Below are 21,964 nucleotides of genomic sequence, written 5' to 3'. Positions count from 1 at the left end.
GAGAAGTCTCCTAATTTCCTGTCAACCCTGTCCTGAGGTTACTTCTTCACAAAATAACTATTGTTAATAGAGGTAATCCAAAGATTTCATATTAAAAAGCATCAAAATCACTGTGCCATTCTATAGTAACAATTACACCAAAAGTTCAAGGAATCTAACAGCTAGGTAAAATATTAACAACTCAAGAAACAGGGGCAAATGGAGAAAAGGTACAGTCCTGAGGCAGAGTCGACAGTGAAGAGGGGCTCTGGGATCAGAATCAGAACAGGAAGGCTATCTAGGCAATGGGAAAAATGATAACAAGCAATGTGTGATCTTATAAATTGGACTCATTGGAGGCATAACAAATAGCGACTAGAACTGGGAAAGTTTCACTTTTGCTAAAGAGGAACAGGATTAAAGAGAAAGAAAACAGATTCAGGGAGTGTATCCCTAAGGAGGCAGGGCTCTCTAGAGGTGATTCTAGGAAATGAAACCACTGTGGTTTAAATTACAGAACTTTAAATTACAAATCTCTATATGTGAGCCCTTGTGCACACGTGTAACTCTTCCGTCTACCAGCTTAGGGAAAAAAGTATCTTCAGTCCCCCCTGGGAAATTTGACCACAGAAATAAATGATTTTGTTCGGTTGAGTGCAAAAATAAAATTATTGGCATTTGTTTTGGGTCTAAGAATTACCTTTTTTAAAGCAGATAATTCAATTGTTTACCTGGAATGAAATGATCTTATTGTGCTTTTAATATGCACAAGTGCTCATGTAATTGTTTTAAATGTTTGAGGGACATATACATAATTAATCTGGTTTTGAATTGTTGTTTGTTCACTTGTTTGAACTCTTTGATAAGCTTAGGGGAAAGTCATTCTCATTTTCTTGCTCCTATAATTTAATTGAGATTGTCTTAGTAAGGGTGACATGGACACAGATCCCTCTCCTATGTAATTATAATTTATGTGCTGACATAATTTTCTGTTCTTCAATCCCACGGTCCTCTAAGACGCCTCAACTGGCGGCCCCGTGAACCTTTAGAGTGAAGCAGCTGGAGCATGGCCTGGCGAATGGTCTTGGTCTTCAAGCTGTAAATGATAGGGTTCAGTACAGGTGGTAAGAGCAAGTAAATATTGGCCAAAATGCTACAGATCACCCTTGGAGTGGAGTTAAGGAGGCGGTGTGTAAAGGATAGGCTGATCATTGGCACATAGAAAACAGTGACAGCACAGATGTGACAGACACAAGTGTTGAGAGCTTTTCGTTGCTTCTTAGGGGCCACGATGCTCAGGATAGTGCAGATAATCAGGACATAGGAGAAAAGGATGAACAGTAAGTCAGTACCAGTCAGGTAGAGCTGGAGAAACATGCCCAAAAAGCTGCTGAGCCAGGAGTCGGAATATGTGTATCTGATTATATCTGGGTGGTAACAAAAAGGATGGGCAAGTTCTTGGCCTCCATGGAAAGCTACACCCTTCAAGGCTAGAACCACAGGAAAGATGTAAATTACTTGCCGCATGCAGATGACCAGTCCAATCACCATGATTATCCTGTCTTTGAGGACAGTGATATATTTCAGGGGGTTACAGATAGCCATGAAGCGGTCAAAGGCCATGACTGCAAGCACTGAGGACTCCAGGAAGGAGAAGGCATGTACAAAGAACATTTGAGTGAGGCAGGCTTTAAAACCGATCTCCCGGGCATGAAACCAGAGAACTCCAAGCACAGTGGGGAGGGTTGAGATGGCCAGACACAGGTCAGCGGCCGACAGCATGGAGAGGAAGTAGTACATGGGCTTGTGGAGACGCCGTTCAACAGCGATGACTAACAGGATCGAGCTATTTCCCAAGAGAGCAATGATGTAGAGACAGCAGACAGGGATGGAGATCCAGACGTGAGCAAGTTCCAGCCCAGGGAATGCAGTGAGGAGGAATGAGGAGGGGGAGACTGTGGTGTTATTGAAAATTGCCATGGTGTGCTGAGGACACACCCTGAAAAGAGAGACAATTATCATGTTTGTCATATCGATCCTTTTTTCAAGAACTAACTCTTTTTATAAACTCTTTCCAAATTACACAATGTTTCTTGGTATTCAAAATCCCCAATTTAATTAAGGTAGCTATCACCTAAGTCTATAGTATTTTGAATTTTTCTTGTCAGACCTGGTCCATTTTTCTTCCTCTACCCTATCCCAATTCTAACATTTATCTCTCTAGGCTCATCCCCACCCTATTGCCCAGAGTAACTGTCACTCAAAGTAGCAAATGCTTATAGACTTATGCCACACACGTGCACAAACATCAGTAAAACAACTGCTATTACAACTGTGGGGTCTTTGTATGAAATCTTCAAGCTATGTTATTTGCTTCAGAAATAATGGAGAAGCACTTAAGAGCCAGTGGGCACCTTTGATAGCATCCTTCATAATGCTCTTGCTGGATGGTGGCCTGGGATATTGTATCCAGAAATATCGTTGTACCTGAATCATTAGCGATTCTCTCCCTGTAGATTCCAGATCCACCCAACTCAAGAACTTAGTGATCCAAAGGTCAGCATCACTGGTTACTGGCATCAGTGAGGCATAGACCCATTCTCTTTATTTACTAATCCCCACCCTCTGTTCATTTCTCAACACTGAAATTTATTCTCTCTGCAATCTGGATCCTGCCCTGACAGCTCCAGGCTTATTAACCTGAAACTTCCCCTCTGCTTCTAAATCTCTGCACCTCTTTATGCTTGGATCTTTCATTTGACACAATAATGAGGCACAGTTGATATTGGTAACTTATATATGCAAGCACCATCTCCTTTTTCTGCCTGGAGTGTGAGTTCCTTAAAAGTCTGGATGTGCCTGTTTTTCTTCTCTCAGTGCCAGCTACTAAAGAAGGATATGGAATAATAGAAATCTTCAATTAATGTTAACTGATTTCTGAATGATCTTGGCCACTGGGAGAGAGTTCTGAGTTCTGTCTCTTTTTCTCTTCCTTCCTCTCTTCCATTCCCTCATGTCCTCCATCTCCCTGTCTCAATTTCTTCCAGGCTCCTTGGAACCCCTCTATTTCAGGCACTCCTCTATTTCTTCATCCTGTCTTATTGGCAGCCTCTGTCATTTCATTGCTCTTCTCCTTCCTCACTTTTTAATCCCTTCCCCATCTGTCCCTTTCCATTTATGCACTCTTCTTACCTGCTCACGTCGGCAGGAAATATCACCAACTTCTCTGCAATCCCGCCGCAGACCTTGGAGACTAAGCTGGCTCCCAAGAGTGGAGGCTTTATAGAAAGCTTAGTAGAGTCACCAGGCAACAGAGGGCTATCTTCATTAGAGAGTGTGCTGGTTGGATCAAGAGTTATGGTGCCCGTAAAAATATGTTCCTCTCCAACAGCTCAGACACATCTCCCTGACACAGCTTCAGACCTGCTTCCAGGCCCAAGCAGACCCCATACATCAGGGGCTGTAAGCAAAGCCCGGGCCCTGGGGGCTGACAGTAATGGGTATCTTCAAACACTGCCTGCCTGGGTCAGATAACTACAACCATTCCTCTTCACCCCGCCTTAGGCTACCCATTCTCAGCCAGGGAGGCTTCCTGAATGTCAGAGCAGGATCAGGAGAGTGCACAGAGTCATCCTTCTGTTCTCAGCTCCAGCATGTACTTTTCCTAACAAGTCTCACTGTCCTCCTTGCCAGTCCCATGTTCCTCCTCCTACCCAGGAACCCTTCCTAAGAAGCCACCTTATTAATGGAGTCACAGCTGCAGCCTACCTACCCTTGTAAGCGTAATTCAACTACCATTTGATGAACTCATGATGTGTGCCAAAAATCACACTACACTCTTGAAATACATTGTTGTATTTTGTATATTCATTTATCATCATGCTTATGGGTTAAGTATTGTTATCCATTATTTCACAGATGAGGAAATTTAAGCTCAGAATAGTCTTGAATAACTTTACCCTTCGAAAAGTTAGCAAGTTACACAGCTGGTATTCAAGCCTTTACTCTAAAGCTCTTAATCTTAACCAATATGCTATACCCCCTTCCATGGCCAAATGCTTCCACTCATACCTTCAGAAGATGTGGCTGTAACCCATGGTCTTCAATCTATCCATCCCATAGAGTGCTTGATTCCCAACTACATGCTCACATTCTGGTTTTAGCCTCATGTGGACCAGAATCCATCTCTCCATAGTAGGCAGTAAATTAATAATTCTTACTGTATCTAATGATCCATGACCTTTTATCCTTCTCAAAACATTTTCCATCCATATTCTCATTATATCCTTATCAGACACACTGAGTAAAGATGCCTGTCTCAATGAGTATCTAGAGAGATTAAGTAACCAAAAAAGTATGCAGCAAGTAATGTTTAGATTCATATGTAAATACCATCCTTTTCCACTGGTTCTCATTAGTGAAAATGAGTGGCTCTGGAAATGTCAAATGAGACTTACTAATATTAAATGAGACAGAAGAGTCAGGAAGTATGAGATCAATCTTGAAAAAATATAGTTTTCACTCACTCATTACTTCAAGTACATGTAGAGTATCTACCATATCTTCTGAACTATTTTAAGTACAAACTTGGAATAGACTAATGTAATATAAAAAGTCTCTGTTCTTATGAAGTATATAGAATAGCAGGGAAGACATACTGTTAGGTAACTATAGTATACACACTGTGAGAAACTCTGACATAATAAAGGGCATGTCAGAAAAGTGTCCTGAATAGAAATAAAGTTGAAATTGAAATCTAAAACTTATATAGAGATCCATATTTTTCCAGCTCAATGAATGCACCATTCTCTCTTCTCACCTGCTATTTTCTTTTTAATATTCTTCTCTCCTGCTGCTAGCCCATTACACATGCATACCCTATTTTTATAAAATGTCCTCAAAGAACATATAAATAAATGCAAAAGGCAAAAAAAAAAAAAAGTCCTATGTTCAGCATTGAATACCAGAGTGATTATAATGGAACAAAAACAATCTGGGAACTTTTTCTTGAATAAGTTGTTAAAGAATGGTATACAATGGAATACTACTCAGAAATGAAAGTAAACTACCAATACACACAACAATATGGGTGAATCTCAAATGCATTACACTCAGAAGCCAGACATAGAAAACTACAAATTGCAGGGTCCATGACTCTCTGGAAAAAGAAGTCTAAGCATGGAAACAAATCAGTGCTTCTTGGAGTTGGCGTGAATAGAGAGGTTGACTACAAAGCATTAGCATGAGGGAGTTTGGGGGGCTGATGTTATTTTTCTATATCTTTGTGTCAGTGATGGTTATTCTTCATTTGTGAAAACTTAAAAGAACTATATACAAAACCAGTGAATTTTATTTCATATAAATGTTGAAAAGTTGTTATGTACTGTTATGAGAAAGTTCATATTTTATCAAGCTAAGATAAATTATTGCTTTCATCAAAACGATTATGCAATGGCATATCATACCCATTAGATTTGTACTGTTCAATACAGTAGCTACTAGCCACGTGTGATGTTTAAATTTACATTTCAGTTAATTAAAATTAAACTTTAAAAATTCAGTTCCTTGGTTGCACTAGCCAAGTTTCAAGTGCTCAATAGCCACATGAAGCTCTTGGTTACAATATTAAACAACAGAGATTTGGAACATTTGCATCACTGAAGGAATTTCTATTGGACAGAGCTGTATTTGATTATCTTTTCTAACTTGACTGTATTTGCACAGAAGTTGTAAACGCCGTTAGAAGCCAGTCCTGCCTCCACTGAACACTTGGGCAATTAGCTGCTGGATCTCCTTGGTCCTAACACTGTAGACAACAGGACTGAGCACAGGAGGTACCAGCAGATAGATGTTGGCCATGACTGTGTGTACTACTGGTGACAAATGCTTCTCCAAGCAGTGACTCAGAGTCATGCCAATGAGAGGTACATAGAAGAGCAGCAATGCACAGATATGAGAGAGGCAGGTATTGAGAGCCTTGAGTATCTCTTGCCAGGAAGCAATGCCCAATACTGCCTGGAGGATTAGAAAGTAGAGACCAAAAGGATCAAGGCATCCAGTGCAATGGTGAAGATCACAGCCAGAGGGCATATATTCTATTGATATGGGTGGAGGCAGCATGCACAGGGAGAGGATGTTGGAGTGGCAGAAAGGTAGGCTTTTGATGAGGAAAGGCACTGGGAGCACAGCTCCCACACTCCGCAGCAGGACAGCTGCTCCAATCTTGCTGATGACTCCATGAGTGAAAATGGTAGCACAGTGCAGAAAAAAGTGAATATCCACAAAGCAATCAAAGGCCATGGCCACCAGAACACCTGATTCCCAAAGGTGTGGGAAAAGAACATTTGAGTGGTGCAGGCATCAAGGGTTACTAAGCGCCAGTTGAACCAGCGGACCCTGATCATGGTGGGCATGGAAGACGACAAAAGGCTGAGGTAAGTGGCAGCTAGCATAGCCAGAAAATAACACATGAGTTCATGGAAACTTTGCTCAACTTTGATGAAACAAGGATGGTGACATTACCCAGAAACGTGAAACCGTAAAGAAGACAGAGGAGCAAGGCCAACCAGAAGTCCTTCTCGGGCATTCCTGGAATCCCAGTCAGCATGCAGATCTAATGATTGTCTGCAGTTTGGTTGAATGGCAACATAGTGGAGTGGAGGTTTGACTAGGGGAAAATAAAAACTCATTAAGTCAAACAGTTTCAATTAGAATCAGTGACAATAAGTATTGAGATGGTAACCATAAGAAAGAGTGACTTAAACATTATTTTGACACATGTCAGTGTCTGATACAGAAACTGACGCCCCACCCCCATAAAGCAGTAATTCTATTACTGACAGTCATATGGTAAAATGTCCAGGAGAATGAAAAAAAAACCTTCAATCCCCTAGAAGGGATATAATTCATGTAGAAACATCAAGGAGTTAACTGTCTTGCCTCTGTGCTAAGGAAAAATTTGATGCTATATGAAACAGAAGCAGACTCACAGACTTAGAAAACAAACGTATGGTTACCAAGGGGAAAGGTGTGGGGGAAGGGTAAATTGGGAGTATGGGATTTGCAGATACTAACTACTGTTTACACTTACATTAATTAAATGAATTAAAATGTCAGTACCTTAGCTGCTGTAGCTGTGTTTCAAGTGTTCAGTAGCTACATCAGGCTTGTGACTACTTCCCTGGAAAAATATAGATGTAGAATGTTTCCATTACTTCAGAAAATTCTATCGAAATTTAAAAATTTGGTCATGCAGACTGCAGATTATAGGATACCAACATTCTAGCTGACCTCTTGACAAATCTTAGACCCAAGTGGAAATCTTAGACCCAAGTGGATTTGAGGGTTTTTCACTTATATACTGCATAACTTCTGTTTCTCTTTACCATTATGTCTTTGTCTCTCTTCTGGAAATTTGAATAGGAAAATAGCATTAAAACTGAACCCAGCAGAGTGACCACCTGGGTTTGAATCCTAGTTCTATGGCCTTGGACAAGTTACTTAATAATTTCTGTGCTTTATTTCTCACCTTTTTAAATAAAAATGAAAATAGTAGCTACCATGGGATAGTTAAGAGTACTCATTTCAGATATTCATAGGGCATTTAGTTAACCATCTGCCGAATAATAAACACAGTAAAGTTTAGCTATAATCAATGATCATCTATTATCTATAAACTTTGTAACGTTTGGTTCACTGTGAAAATTCTCTCCCAAAATATCGATAGGCCATGAAATTCATTTACATACTGATAATTGTAACTGCCTACCGGTTTATTACTTATACATTTTGATCAAATTCTATATTGCCTAAATATCTCTGTACATCAGTGAACACTAAATATCAGTGGACACTAAATATCAGTGGCTTGCTAGTGGTAGTTGTTGTAGTGCTCAAGGTGGTGGTCTGTGCTCAGTGACTCAGCATGTAAACATGAATGTTTACTGTAAAAGATTTATTGGAAGAAGATCCTAGATAAATCAGAGATGAAAAAATGATATACTGGTAGGAGTCATGGGTAGTGAAAATCAGTAAGAGGATGAAAAGGGTACGGAACACTGATTCCAAAGAATTAAGACCACAAAAGAAAGACTACACTGACTATCTGAAGAGCTTCATCTAAAGACCAAGACAGCTCTACCAGAATTCAAAGACAAGGATGGCAAAGGAGGCTCTTGATTCCTTAAAAGGAGTACTGTCATGAACTCTGAGGCACTCACGAAAGGATTTTCACTTCTAAGTAATTTATTGATTAATAATTTTGCTGAATGCCTACTAAGTACTAGATGTGTTATAATAGTCAGAGGGTCAAAAGGAGCAACCTTTTTCCTTCCAAGACCCTTAGCAAAGAACACATGGAAAACAAGATCAGAAAGAGGAATGAAATGTGTGCCTGGGGTAGAAGAGAGACATGCTTTACAGATGGGTCAGTATGTTCAGCTTGTATCCTCAGCTGGACTCGGGTTAACGTTGTCTCTGTCAATTCTAGTGACATACAGTGCAGACCAAGCCTAAACTTTCCTCACAGCAAAAAGACAGAAGCTTTGTGGCTTAAGAAGAGTGTGGAGGGATGGAGGTGGAGGAAAAGAGGGCAGTGAGAGTCTTTCTCTTCTACCTGCTATAGAAGTATCTCTCATTCAATGTTCTCTTCCACCCAGGCAGCCAGGTAGAAGGTCTATTCTCTAAAGGACTGGCCTGAGCAATCTATGCTTTTTTTAAATTGAAGTATATTTGATTTACAGTGTGTGTTAATTTAGGTATCTAGGATAGGATAGATGTATAGAAGAGTGATTAAGTTATACAATATATCCTTTTCCATTACAGGCCATTACAAGATGCTGAATATAGTTCCCTGTTCTATACAGTAGACCTTGTTGTTTATCTATTTTATATTTAGTAGTTAATATCTGCAAATCCAAAACTCTTAATTTATACCTTTCCTTCCTTTCTCCTTTGGTAACTTTAAGTTTGTTTTATATGTCTATGAGTTTATTTCTTTTTCATAAATAAGTTCATGTCTTTTTTTTAGATTACACAGAAAGTGATATCATATCATATTAGTCTCTCTCTGTCTGACTTATTTCACTTAGTATGATGATCTATAGGCTCATCTATGTTGCTGCAAATAGTGTTTCATTCTTTTTTATGGCTGAGTAGTATTCCACTCTGTATATATACCACAGCTTCTTTACCCAATCATCTGTCGATGGACATTTAAGTTGCTTCCATATCTTGGCTATTGTAAATAGTGCTGCTATGAACACTGGAGTGCATGCATCTTTTCAAATTAGCATTCTTTCCAGATACATGCCCAGAAGTGGGATTTCTGGCTCATATGGTAAGTCTATTTTTAGTTTTTTAAGGAATATCCATACTGTTTTCCATAGTGTCTGCACCAAGTTACTCAACCTATACTTTTAAAGTGTCTTAGCTTCAGGCTGAAGCCGAGTTCTGGCTCCTTGGATTTGTCCTCTGTAGGAGCCATGGGCTAGTCTCTCACTTGGAGAAGGCATATATTTGCTATTTGCCTTGAGCTGGGACTTAGAAGGGAAGGGTAAAATTTTAAGGGGCTTTTGTTGCTTCTCTAATTAGCCTTTGGTAAAATAACATACTCTCCACTTAACTCTCACAGCCGCAGTTAGAAGTGTTATTTCTATTTTAATTTAAAAAAAGAAAGAAATGAAAAAAAATTTTCTTGCTGAGATTTCGGTGATTCTAGGCTTTTTATAGATACATAGAAATCACAAGCAGTAGCTTTATATGATGTCATAGGTAGACAGTGGAAGGGATAATGGGCAGACATTTTAAATGATTTTAGTCCTTTAATAATAAAAGCATGTACTATTTATTTAGTGCTTATTTATGTCACAGGCTTTGTTTTTAGCCCCTTTACATATTCTGCCTCATTAAATGATCGTGAAAACTTTATGAGGAAAGTACTGTTTATTATTGCCACTGCATGCATGAGTTAAAAAATAGGGTCAGATAAGTTAACTAACTTGACCCAAATTCCAGAACTGAAAGTGAAATTGAGGTGCTCTGATCATTGTATTTAAAAGTTCTATTTGTTTGTAAAGAAGAGGATTCACTTTTCAAATTCAAATTGCAGAACAAACAGCAAATTGGCTTCAACAGATCTGACCTCCTTCACTCCCACCGCTCAATATTGATCTCTAAATATTTTCTAAAAATGGCCCACACTACCATCCCCTCTATTCTGTGACAGCATCCTACAAAGATCACTGCCCAGGTCTCAGGTTGTTCTCCAACTCACCCAGATCTCAGTCTAGGAGATGAGAGCCCTTTCTGATGCTGAAAGCTACAGCAGTAGAGCCAGACATTAAAAACCAGAAGCAGCTAGTCCAGAATTCCCTCCGGTGTGATCCTCTGGAGACAAGAGCATCAGTCTTGCTGGAGATGCTCCCAGGGCCAAAGACCACATAGATTCAGGCTTTTGGGCATATTGATTTTCTTTGTCTTGATCTCAAAGTTACCGTTGTTTTCCCTAATGCAAATCTGAATCAATCTCAGTCCTACATGAATGGTACTTCACTAGCTATATCAAAATACAAATACACTTTACTGTCTAATCTTTGTAATTCTCTCTTTTAAAAAAAGGAAAGAAGGAAGAAAGGAATAAGAAAAATGTTAAAGTAAAGCTCACTCTTATTTCCATATATTGTCTCATTCTTTCCTCTGCTTCACAGTAAACACTGTGGTCTGTGGTCCCTGTTCCCACTTTTTCCTGTTCTGTCCTCAGTTCACTTCAGTCCCACTCCACTGAAGCTATCTTCGCAGATGTCACCCATGGCCTGCTTATTGCTAAACCCAGCTTAATAATTGCTAAACATTCCTCATTTTACTCTCCATTGCAGAAAAATTCAATACAGTAGAAAATAGCCTCCACATTGAGTTACGTTCTTATCTGTGTGGTTTTTTGTCTGTGTGTGTGTGTATGACACCATGATTTCCTCTGGCTTTGATTTCCACTCTTCAGTACCCTTGACAGTGTATCTCCTTCCTACATCACTAAATGCTGGTGTCCCTCTTATTTGATCTTTTGCCCTATATTTTAATCTAGTTCCACTCTCCCACTGAGTGCTATTATCAAATCCCATTGTGTTAAATATCGTCTATACACTGATGACCTCCAAAAGTATATCTTCAGGCCTGAATTCTGCCTTGACCTCCAGATCAACTTCCTACTTGATAATTTCGCTTGGACTGAATGTTAAGTCAATAAGAAGTTTAATGGCTTTAAGATCAAACAGCTGAAAAATTAAAACCGATTTCAAGCAAATTGTATCAGATTTCATACTCTACTCTTTCTGCTGAATTTTGTTCATCTTGGATCCGGAGAGGCAGACCCTTCATACGGTAGAGCTCCAGCTAATAGAAACTTCTGTTTGTTAGAATAATCTGGGAGTCTGCTGGGTGAGGTTATGCTAAAGGAGCGTCAGGTTCTATAGATATGAATGGGGCAAGTCCTGATGTCTTCAGGGGAGTCCTATTCACCTGTCAAGCACTCAGATCAAACGTTTTGTGTATGTCTATTTTTGTCTCTAACAGCACTTCAGAGAGATGGGGGCGGAGGGGGGGTTCCGTTAAACACTCTCACAGATTAGAAACTTGTTGAGGGTAAAGATTTTGTCTTTTAACTTATTACCTTTAACGGCCAGGGGTACTTAAAGTTAACTTCAATAAAATAAAAATAAAAGCTTATCTATAGAAATATATATATGTGCACATATATCTCATGTAAAACTAAAACTATACAGAAAATCATACGTTTCTAGATACAGTCACACACTCATATTAGAAAATATATGGAAAAACTTATTATAAAACATTAGCCCTTAACATTTATGGTATAGTTGGTCTCCTGTAGGTCGTAATATACACTTGGAAAGAAAATGGGTTTAGAAATTAAAAATAAATAGATAAACTTCTGCCATACATTCTCTATTATGCCTGGAAAAAAAATAAGAATTATTTATATTTGACTTTTGTTTTCTGCTGTTAAATTGTAAATATGCCTATGAAGGAAAAGACATAGGATCAAAAGGGGCATGAAGAGGTCTGTGGACATTTTGAGGACTGACCACCCAAAGGCACACACTGATGGACACCAATTATTTCTGTAATTTTAAGAATTACCTTGTTGATGAAGAAAATATCATTACAGAAAAATACATTAAAACAAATTAAAGAAATCATACTTTATATATTGGAATGAGAACCCAGGGAACCAAAGAAGTCCCCAAAATTCAAAGACCTCTGTCTTCTGGGTTCCTGATGGAGAGTCCAGGCAATACTTCTCCCCATCCGAAACAGCAGTAGACTTTAACCCTATTCCAATGCAAATCACAACACTATGTTAGCACTGAGATTGAAACTGGCTTTGGAGTCAGAAGACCTAGGCCAAAACTGGGCTGCAATCCTAAGACTTGTTTAGTGATATAACATAAGGTGAAAAAAAAATATATATATATAGTGTTTGTGTGTGTGTGGTTTGGGAAAAGAAGCAGATCCTTTTGTCTTCAGTCTTGGTTGAGAGAATGCAAATAAATTCAAAATGAAGGAATATTTGAAATAAGTGTTGGTGGAAGAAAGGACAATTTGACAGATGAAGGAGTTTGGAATTCTTAGGGAAACTGGGATGAGATAGCCCAGGTGGCACCACACAACACACCTCAGGGGATTTCTTCAGGGGAATTGTGAGATTATGTGGAATCACTATGGCTCAGACACCACCTGAGAGTTTGAGAAGTCTTCATAAGTGCTCTGTTTTTCTAGTCTCAGGAAGGAAAGGAGCCAAATCAATTCCAAACTGGAGCACAGAGGTTGATATAGGTAATAAATTAATCTTAAAATCTTTTTACATGCCCTCCATGTAGCAAGCTCTGTGTAGGGTTATTTATGTACTGTATTTCATTAAATCCTCATAAAACTTCTAGTGAGAGAAATGATACAGGCAGATGAGAAGAGTCTATAGAGTGTCATGGGGTGGTGGGGAGGTACAGAAAAGATGGAAAAAAGTAAAATGGAGGTGTTGGTATTAGAGTATAAGAAGGCATATACTGCAGGGAAGGGTCTATTACATAGAAAAATTGACATAAAGATTGGATGGAAGAGTAAATGAGGACCAAATTGGAGGCTAGAGGAGGGAGGGGACTGAAAATTCAGGGAGAATGGAAGAGAGATGGAGAATAGAGAGAGGAATGAGATTTCACAAAAAAAAAAAAAAAAGGAGAGGGTGGGTAAAAGATATTCGGATAAAGAAAAACAGAGTCAAAAGCAGGAAAAAGAAATGGAAAAATATAAGAATCAACTATTTCCATAGAACAACAGTGCTTCAGCAGGCCCTGGGAACTTAATCAAAGACTATCAGAGATTTTGAAAGTCTTTCCAAGGAAAACATCCGGTGGGGATGAGCCAACTGATTCTCCCCAAGTGAAAGCTATTGAGAAGAGGGACCAGCAGGACCAACCAGCTGAAGGGCTCTCACTTACCGTGTAAAGTATGAAAAAGCCCCTTCCTCAAAGTACTCCAGAGAGTTAGACCAGCAGCACAAAGTACTTTGTTTAGATCTGTGCATCATGATTTATTTAGAAAGACATCTGGATTCTGTTTGCAATAAACAACACAACCTTTGTGAGTGGACTACACAATCTTTCAGATTCCTCTGTGTCTAACAGATCAGAATCTGCAAAATAATTTCTTTGTAGTGTTGTCTCCCAAACAGCAAATTCTCCTCTCACAGCAGAGAAACAGGAGGCAGAATGAGTCCTGGAAGCCCACCTGCTCTTGTGCACCTGACAGCACCCCACCCCCTCATCCCCTACACTGCATGGACTCAGGCGCCCAGAACTGCTCTTGAGGTGCCTCTTTTTCCTTTCTTACAACAGGTACCTAGGTGAGAACAAAGACACCATAATACCTTTCAAGGATCCCTCGTTTAGATGTTTTTTTTTTCTATGCCCTGTTAGAAAAAGAGATTTTCATCTAGGTTAACGATTTTCAAGCCACATGCAGAAAATCAAGGAGGAGCTTGAGGATTTGTAGAACTTCTAGAAAGAAGCAAGTCATCCAAATTCATTTATTCTTTGTTTCATTCCTTCATTCAATGCATATAGAAAAGCTTGTATATGCATGGCTTATGGTCTACTAAGTGATGAACAGAAAATATTCCTTTCTTTCAGGGAGTTCAATTCTAGTAGGAGACAGAGAATTAAACACATGTGCAATGTTTAATAAAGTGTACTTACTTATAAGAAGGAAAAGCCTAGAATATGAAAAATGCATACTAACAAGTCAAACTATTATGGGCAATTGGAAAAGACTTACTTGGGAAGGATAGATAGGCTTTCATTAGGCAAAGAGGAACTTGAGAGCAGGTGGAGAAAGGCATAAGGAACAGGGAAGAACACACGTGGAAATCACTTATCAATAAGTATCTTACTGAGATCCAGGAACTTAAACACTGCAAATTTGGCTGGATTGAAGAGACCAAAGGGGAAAGAAGTGTTATAAGTTGGTGCTAGAGAGGTAGACAGGGAATGAATTGTGCTATACTTTGAAGGCTGATATAAGGATTTAGGACTCTGTTCTGGGTATAACAGAATCTCTTAAAGGAGCTTTTGGTTGTGATGAATAAATCATATTCCAGACTTCCAAAGTTTATTCTGACTGCAGAATGAAGAATTGTTGCAAAGGAGCATTTGTGAATGGAGGACAATCAGTTAGGGTGCCTGGAAGAAATGGGTTATTGCTATTTATTGGCTATACAAAGGGAAGAAAGGTGATAATAATTTCATAAGTTTTGGAATCAGATTTGAAATTGGTTAAGTGTTGGTTTGATGAAAGAAGAGCTTTTAAGAATAGTCCCAAGTTTTGGGGGTGTTAGGAGACTCTCAAAATAAAACTCCTATGAGTGGCTACTCTGATAGCTTACGTATCTGAGTCAATAACCTTTAATATTTGTCCCTTGCTGCTTTAAAATGAGGTTATGGAAAATTATAAATTATCAAAATTTGTGAAGATTAAATATTAATTTAAACAGTTTTATCCACTAAGGTGTCTATTTACAAATGTAGGTCATTATAAATACAGTGAGACAGATACCTAGGCATGTGGAAGAATATACACATATATGTGTATTGAGAATATACATATATATATATATACATATACACACATACACATGGATTTATGTGGATGTGAATTTGTGATGGAAATGACATTGTGTTTGGTGTGTGTGTGTGGTAATAGTATTGTGAATTCAGTGTTGTTTGATTATTTAAAATGCTCTATGCTATTAAGTCCTTGCACGTTGCTCCTTCTTTCTGCCAAACCTCACCTACTGTTAAAGGAGGAGATAATCAAATTTTCGACTATCTAAACACGAGGTATTTAGTCTTACTTCCAGTTTTCAGATAAACAAATTAAATTCAAGGGAAAGGACACCATCTAGCGTGATGGTCTAAGAAGCAAAAAGAGTGTTGCAAAAACTTCTCAGACACTGATTTTAATGGAGTTCTCCCCTCTGCTATTCCACTTATATATTCATAAAACCATTTACCTATCTTATATGAAAACATATTTTCAGTTTAGGAGCTGTGAGCTAAGTGGAAGAGTCCAGCCTCACCCGATGGTGAGAGCACCATGATGAACTCTAATGCATCACATGCCAACCACCACAGTTTCGTTTTGACAGGTATTCCAGGGATGCCAGACAAAAACCCGTGGATGGCCTTCCCCCTGGGATTTCTCTACACCCTAACTCTCCTGGGAAATGGTACCATCCTAGCTGTCATCAAGGTAGATCAGAGTCTCCATGAGCCTATGTACTACTTCCTCTCTATCTTGGCTCTGACTGATGTTAGTCTCTCCATGTCCACCTTGCCCTCCATGCTCAGCATCTTCTGGTTTAATGCCCCTGAGATTCCCTTTGATGTATGCATCACTCAGATGTTCTTCATCCATGGTTTTGGAGTGGTAGAATCGGGAGTCTTAGTGTCCATGGCCTTCGACAGATTTGTGGCCATCCGAGACCCACTGCGCTATGCTTCCACCCTCAGTCATGGTGTCATCGGCAAGATTGGAGTAGCTGTTCTCACCCGAGCAGTTTGTCTTGTCTCATTCATACTGTCTCCACCAAGATGCAGTGCGGCTAGCCTGTGCCAGCACCCGCATCAACAGCCTCTATGGCCTCATCATCGTCATCTTCACGTTGGGGCTTGATGCCCTGGTCATTCTCTTCTCTTACTTGCTCATCCTGAAGATTGTGCTGGGCATTGCTTCCAGAGCCTTCCAGAAAGGCTCAAAGCCCTCAACACCTGCCTCTCTCACATCTGTGCTGTGCTCCTCTTCTATGTTCCTCTCATTGGTGTCACCATGATCCACAGATTTGGGAAGCATCTGTCACCAGTAGTGCACACACTCATGGCCAATATCTATCTGTTACTGCCCCCTGTGCTAAACCCCATTGTCTATAGTGTGAAGACCAAACAGATACGGAGGCGGGTCATCCATGTGTTCCAGAGAAGAAAGAACAGAGCCTAGGGGAATGGACTCAAATGTAAGGTGCAAATAAAGTAGCATTTTCAGTAGTTATGATGCAGTCAAATTATACACATCTGGTAAGTTGTAAAGTGGACAAGGCTTGTGGGTGAAGATAAAACACAGGTCATTCTTGTTCTGTATATACTCCATTTTAGAATGTATACATTTTGATATATGGTATCAAAACAAACTATAATTTAATTAACATAATTTTCTTCTTGGAAACTGGAGGTGAGCATCAATGGTCACGTAAATTATCACCTTTTTATCCAGATACCATTTATGAGTTTTTATTCATCTAATGCTAAAAAATATTATTTCTTTAATTATCAATTAAATAATATTTACATCAGGAACAATTTAAGAAGCTCAGTAGTACTGCTGAAAGATGAGTCGCTGAGGCTTTTTTTTTTCTTAAAATAGAGCAAAGAAAGCTATTACATTATTAATAATGTTTTTTGGGTAAAGAGTGCCTTTGATAAAATTGACACAAACAGATCTGTGGTTACTTAATATATATCTTTTCTTTTAAGCATTATCACTTCTTTATTCTTACAATGTTTCTAGTTTCCTGCCACATACTTAGTAAAATAATAGGTGTCATGCCTTTACTCTTTTAACCTACCTAGCATGAGTGAAGTCTATTTTGCTTGTTATACAAGAGGACCTAGCAAAACTTTAACAAGTAAAATTACTGCTGGGCCTTGTATGAAGACAAGTAGAAACTTTCAGCGGTGGGAAGATGTTTAAGAAAGCAGCGTACACATGTGTGGGAATAAGTATGTCAAATGCGACGTGTCTCTGCACTGATGCTCATACCTGCTTTAAGTATTTTGTTAATCATTACACAACCAAGTTGCTAGGGGTATTACTCATTCAGTAAATATACATTTAACACTAATGAAATGCCAGCCATGTTGCTAGACCCTGAAGACACAGAAAAATGCACCAATTTTCTGCTCAATCCCGGGCATATTTCTCTGTAAGGGAATATGTACACAATTACAAGTCAAGTAGGTATTTAATTACAGTATCACATTTAATTTGCTCATACGAATAGTGCTGGTTGTCCTCAGATAGTCTCTCAATTAATTCTCCCAACAATCTTTGAGAATAGGTGTTTTCACATTTTACACATGAGGAAATGAGATTGAGAGCAGTAAGCAACTTACTCAAAGTCATACAGTTTCTAAGTGGAAGAAATAGATTCAGATGTAGCTCTGTTGATTCTGAAGCCTGTGAATTGAGCCTAGAGTCGTGGCTCAGGGTGTCCTAGGCTTGCAAGCAAATTCCAGAAAGAAGGAAGGAACCACAGTGATTCTAAGGCACGGAGGTATGAGACAGAAACTAGGACTCAATATTGCAGAAACCGTAAGGAAGAAGTTCATCTTGCCAAGATGAAACAAGATGGAGAGGCAGATTTAGACTTAAATTGCAAGACTGATAATGGAGTTTTCATTTTCAATGTTATAATTACTTGAAAATTGGTGGCTTGTGCAATACAGATATCAGCCGAGTCCTCTCTCTATATAGCTATAGATATAGATATCTAAATGGAAAATGTGAATCCCAGACAGGACACATTATCATCAATTCGCCTACAAGGAAAAAATAATAGAGCTTTTATTTATATTTAAATTCATCTTATCCTTCCAAAATGTTATTTTTCTTAATGTGTTAGCATAGATGTAGTATATTAGTACAGTGGTCCCTGTATACAATTTTGAATGAATTAATATATTAAGGAGCATCCGCCTTTTTTCTTATACAGTTGCATAACCCAAAACTTGAAAACTACCACTCTAGACTAAAGATAAAAGCCAGCCCCCCATGGATTATATTTACAATGTTCAAATACTGTGGTAACAGAGGCAATTAACAGAAAGTACCCATTGAATGACATTTTCTTTGATTCTGCAATGGGGCCATGTAGTGGCAAGATGAAAAGCCGAAATTCTTTCCTAGGAATACCCGCATACTCCACGTTCTCACTGTGCACTCCCTTCTCCAGCTCCTGCAGTCTGAGTGTGTCTCCACTGCAGCATGAAAGTGATGTTTTCAATGGGTCAGATCTCTTTCAAAATAAGAAGTCAGTATTTCTCCCCAGCCCTCCTTCAACTTGATGTATTTGGATAAATTACACATATTTAAAGTCTCCTGCTTTTAATCTCTTTGCTGATTTCAGGGCACCCAACCACCATCTCCTCTTTCCACCTTCTCCTGTTTCCTCACCTGCCTTCCTTCACTTCTTCCTTTCACACATGATGTGGATATTTCTCCAAGTTCTCCCCTTGTCCTTCTGTTGCCTCAGTAAATTTCTTTCTCCAAGTTGCCATTCATTCCAATGGCTTTAAAATGGAGTCCATGTGGATCTCTGTCTCTCTTTCCCTCTGTCTCCTTCTCCCTTTCTCTCTCAAGATCGAATTCTTGATTTTTAACTGCCTTTGCAAAATCTCTAAATGGAGGTTTTGATATAGGACAAAATCCCACACAATCTTTGCTTTAATTCTTTTAAGATGTAGTTGGACATATTGTCTCCTGGGCTTACCATTTTCTTCCTTGTAAGGAAAGTACCCCCCATCCCATCTCACCCTCATAAATCTGATACAAACATGGATCTTACATTTGCAAGGGGACTAAAATAGAGCGGTCTTACTTTTCGCCACAGTAATCACTTTCCATTTCTTTAAAGGTATGAACAGTCTCCATTTATATAACATTCAAAAACATACTGGCACCCATCCAGAAACTAAGTCTTTGATTCTGTCTTTGACTGGCCTCTGTCATCCACGTCCCTGGTAATCACTCTGGTTTGTCCCTGGGGATGCTTGCTCTTGGAACTGAGCCACTGTGCATCTCTTGGTAGCAAAATATCGCCCATGGGGGTTGTGTTATTATGTTAATTAGTCCTATTGTTAGATTTGTTGTTACTATCCAAGAAGAGGACAAATTATGCAAATGTATTGTCATTTTCATATATAGGTCCCCCCACAGTTTCTAAAATTGCAATTGTTAAGAAAAGACAATAAATATTGTATCTAGTTTCAGATTCTAAGCTATGTTTTCTTCTAAGCTGCTCATTCTCGAAATGAATTAAACTGCTATCCAGACCCTAGATTTAGTAATAGAGTTCAAACTCTCTCAAGGTTAATTTCAATCTGAGCAAAAAATAGCTCTGACACTAATGATGGCAAGTATATGTATATTAACATCACCTAGTTTTTCCTAATTTTTTTTTTTAGTGGAGATACTGGGGATTGAACCCAGGACCTCATGCATGCTAAGCATGCACTCTACCTCTATGGATATTCATTATCCATACCCCTTTTTTTCACTAATTTTTTTTTTCACCTAGTTTTTAGAAAAAGTTTTCCTTCTTCCCTCAGCCCAGCAGCCCTGGTATGGAATGAGCCAAGAACAGGTGTTCTTATATGTCACTATATGGACTTTTTAATGTGTGTATATACCTGTGTATATGAATAGAGTATGGGTGGGGTTATGTGGGTCTAGGAATATCTACCTCTATGAGGTTTCAAGAGTGTTTAAAAATACATTGGCTTTTATACAGTTGTATAAGCGAATGTGTCAGCATTCTGGTGGTAAAGTATGTATGCACACGTGTTTAGATGTGTGAATTCACATGTGTGAATCCATCCCACTGCTGTGTGGTGTGAATGTGTGTGTTTCTGTGGGGGTACACATCTATTTGGATGGATTTATATGGAAGCACATGCATGATTGAAAGTGGTTACACATTCTTGTTTGTATCTCCATGTGTGCATTTTTCAAATGATATGTGATACTTATCTATGAAAATATAGATAAGAAAATATATATAAATGGGATGACATTGCATCCCAAAGCCTGTTGCAATCCACCTAATACAGGATTGCCTGTATTTCTTTCTACTTTTAAATTGTGATTACTCAAGAGCTATTTTCTAAAGCAATGCTTCTTTTCATTAGGACAGTGGACACTGCTGTTCAAAAAGTACAGAGTGTTTGGCACCAGGGTGACTACATAGAGCTTAAGCACAAATTCAAATAGAAAGAACGAGGAGATAAGCCTAGAAGTGTGCCTATCTGTACACAAAGTGCCACCTTTATTTCTTCATCTTCAACACTGTATTAGTTTCCTGCCACTGCTATAACAAATTACCACAAATTTAGTGGCTTAAAACAACATGAATTATTATCTTACCATTCTACAAGTCAGAAGTCTACAATGGGTTTCTCTAGGCTTAAATCAAGATTGTCAACAGGGCAGTGTTTCTGGAGGCTCCAGGGGAGAATTCATTTTCTTATTTTTCCAACTTCTAGAAGCTGGTCTTATTCTTTGCTTTGTGACCTCTTTCAATGCTGACAACAGCAAGTCAAGTCATTCTTCCAGCACATCACTCTGACATTGATCTTCCGCCTCCCCCTTCTAGGGCTAAGGGACCCTTGTGATTACTCCAGCTCCACCCATGTAATCCAGGATAATCACTTTATCTTAAAGTCATTTTTATAGCAATTTAAATTCTGTAATCTTAATTCTCCTTTGCCACGTAACATCATATTTTCACAGTTTCCAGGGATCAGGTCATGGAAATTTGTGGAAGTCCATTACTTTGTCTACCGCAGTCTCTGATTTTGAGAGTGGGATATGTGCATCAGGGAGCTGACGTAGAAGCCAAATGAAAGACTTCAGATAAAATTGGAGCTATTGTTTTGTTTTGTTTTGGTTTTTTTGACATTGCAAAGAGCAAAACTCAGGTTATTGAACAGGATAAAAAGAAGTAATAGTCTATCTACATTCCTGAAGCTAATAAAGAGGAAGAATTTGAAATTATATCTGGCCCTATGAATTTAGCCTTGGGGCTCTGATTAGAGGATAGTCAAGGCACTAAAAGGATTAAAGTCACATATCAACAAACTCAAAAACATGCTGACCTTGGACCATCTTCATCTGGGAAGGCAGATGGTACATCCCACTTTCCAGGAGCTCCCATAGGCACCTAGAAAGCATCCCTGCTGTTTACATGCTTGTCTCCATCATTACACTACCCTTTTTTCTGTACTTAAGTATTTTTTTTAATTGAGAATAATAACAACAACAGTAATAATACCAATTTATTGAATGCTTGTCATTTCCAGGTCCTGGACCAAGCCTTCACAACTCCTTTAATATTCATAACCCTATAAAATAAGCACTTGTCCCATCCAGATTTTGTAGGTTAGAACAAGTGGCATTGAATAAATTTGGTGTCTTATCTGTATTACACAGTTGTAAGTAGCAGAGGCAGGATAAACCCAAGCCCTTGCTCTCAATATATTTACTCACAATATATTTAATTCTGGGTGTAATGAGGCAGTATTTAAAATATGAGTTACGGAGTTATTGTTTAGTGGATGGCAACACGCCCAGGACTACTGCTGCTGGA

General features: G+C 38.8%; 2 protein-coding genes and 1 pseudogene across 2 annotated transcripts; 1 reads left to right on the top strand and 2 right to left on the bottom strand.

Annotated features, from left to right (window-relative positions):
• Positions 1–975: 975 nt before the first annotated feature.
• Positions 976–1,977, bottom strand: OR51T1 (olfactory receptor family 51 subfamily T member 1). The gene has a single exon (XM_006203416.3). It carries the CDS (start codon positions 1,957–1,959, stop codon positions 976–978), a length of 984 nt encoding a protein of 327 aa, XP_006203478.3. The 5' UTR covers positions 1,960–1,977.
• Positions 1,978–5,718: 3,741 nt separating this feature from the next.
• LOC140698874 (olfactory receptor 51H1-like) lies at positions 5,719–6,586 on the bottom strand (annotated as a pseudogene).
• Positions 6,587–15,642: 9,056 nt separating this feature from the next.
• LOC102545026 (olfactory receptor 51H1) lies at positions 15,643–16,542 on the top strand. Its single transcript, XM_015238353.3, is given in 3 exon segments — positions 15,643–16,109; positions 16,111–16,291; positions 16,294–16,542. Coding segments are annotated over 3 exon segments (897 nt in total).
• Positions 16,543–21,964: the final 5,422 nt, after the last annotated feature.

The sequence above is a fragment of the Vicugna pacos genome, chromosome 10 (genome assembly GCF_048564905.1).
Source record: "Vicugna pacos chromosome 10, VicPac4, whole genome shotgun sequence".
Taxonomy (NCBI): Eukaryota; Metazoa; Chordata; class Mammalia; order Artiodactyla; family Camelidae; genus Vicugna; species Vicugna pacos.
This window is presented reverse-complemented; position numbering and strand designations above follow the sequence as displayed.